The 1848-nt window shown below is 40.9% G+C and overlaps 1 protein-coding gene across 1 annotated transcript; it reads left to right on the plus strand.

The window, feature by feature from the left end:
- The first annotated feature begins 493 nt into the window (after positions 1–493).
- Positions 494–1611, plus strand: LOC115710693 (uncharacterized). The gene is made up of 2 exons (XM_030639043.1): positions 494–1123; positions 1279–1611. The coding sequence occupies exons 1-2, from the start codon at positions 494–496 to the stop codon at positions 1609–1611; spliced, it is 963 nt and encodes a 320-aa protein (XP_030494903.1).
- The last annotated feature ends 237 nt before the right edge of the window (positions 1612–1848 follow it).

Consider the following 1848-nt stretch of genomic DNA (forward strand, 5'->3'; position numbering starts at 1 on the left):
TGGTAGATGATGCCACAAAAATGAGAGATAAGTTGAGTTTTGCTAGGGTCTTTATTGAAGTTTCTTTACAGCAAGAATACCCGAGTATGGTTGAATTTGAGGATGAGAATGGTTATACCACTTCAGTAGCAATTACATATGAGTGGAAGCCATTGGTGTGTAGTAACTGTTCGGGAATGGGGCATGTTGTAGCTGATTGTAGAAAGAAAGTGGAAAGGAAACAAGAATGGATAGCCAAGGATGTGAGCAAGAGAGACAAGGCTGTATTGCAGACAGATCATGAAGGCTTCAGACCGGTTACCAAAGGCTGGAAGAGTAAGGAAAAAGAAGAGGGAATAGTGGCCACGGGTACTAGTAATTCATTCCAGGTCTTACAACAGATTGGGAAAGAAAAAGAAATGGAGTACATGACTGGAAAAGAAGATAGGGAGCAACAGATTGATAACAAGAGAGGGGGGGGGGGGAGAACCCTCTCTTGGAGATGGATAAAATAATGGCTTGGAATGTCCGGGGAATCAACATCCAGCAGAAGCAAACATCAGTCAAGCAATTGATTGATTATCAAAAAATTGGGCTGGTTGGGCTCCTCGAGACAAGAGTTAAGGCTCAGAACTTAGGAGCCTTGTATGTTCGTATGTTTGAAGGGTGGTGTTTTACGTCTAATAATGCGTGGCATAAGGGGGGAAGAATAATAGTATGTTGGAAGTTGGATAGTTTTGTGGTTAATATCCTTCAATGCACTAGTCAAATGATTCATCTCTTTGTTGAATCCATAGAGAAAAAGGCAAGTTTTTTTGTCACCTTTGTCTATGGTTTTAACTCAGAAGAAGGGAGAAGAACTCTTTGGCAAGACATAAAGGAGTTGGCTATTAAAGAGGCTTGGTTGGTTCTTGGAGACTTCAATGAGATCCTCAACAAGGAAGAAAGAATTGGCTTGCGAGCAAGGTATAAAGAAGCAAAGGAGTTTCATGAATGTGTGGAAATTTGCAAATTGGAAGATGTAAAATACACAAGGAATTTTTTCACTTGGAGTAACAATCAACATGGAGAAGATAGAATCTACTCAAAGATTGATCGGGTGCTTGCAAATCAGCCTTGGATGGAGTTATTCCCAGCAGCTGAGGTTTTTTTCAAAACGAAGGTATTTTTGATCACTCTCCCGCTATTCTAACTATATACAATATGCCAAGTGGACACAAAAGACCATTTCGTTATTTCAGGATGTGGTCAAAGCATCCTGATTATAAGGATCTGGTATCGGAAAGTTGGAACAAGCAGGTGAAAGGGACCAAAATGTATCAAATGGTAGTGAAACTCAGAAGCCCAAAGCAAGGGTTGTCTGCTTTGAACAGGAGGCATTTCAATGATGTCCCTGCCAATGCTATTTCAGCAAAGGAGGCTCTTGATGTATGTCAGGATAGTTTGAGGGATGATCCTCTAAATGTTGAGCTGCAGAAGAGAGAAAAAGCAGCTAGAGATTGTTATGCACAGGCACAAGAAACTTATCATTCCTTCTTACAGCAGAAAAGCAATCTAAATTGGTTGAAAGAGGGAGACATTAATTCTGGTTTTTTCCATGCTTATTTTCGGGCTAGAAGGACTCAGAACTGAGTGCTTTCCATCACAAATTTAGAAGGAGTAAGAGTGGAACAACCTGATCAGGTGATTGATGCATTCATGGTTTTTTACCAACAGCTTCTAGGCAGCAGAATGAGAGACAGGAGGCCGGTGTAGGACAGTATAATTAAGCAGGGTCCGGTTGTGACTAAAGAACAGGCAGACATGCTCATTGCTAAATACACTATGGATGAAGTGAAGAAAGTCGTCTTTGAGATCCCGGGAAATAAA

The sequence above is a fragment of the Cannabis sativa genome, chromosome 3 (assembly GCF_029168945.1).
Source record: "Cannabis sativa cultivar Pink pepper isolate KNU-18-1 chromosome 3, ASM2916894v1, whole genome shotgun sequence".
Lineage (NCBI taxonomy): Eukaryota > Viridiplantae > Streptophyta > Magnoliopsida > Rosales > Cannabaceae > Cannabis > Cannabis sativa.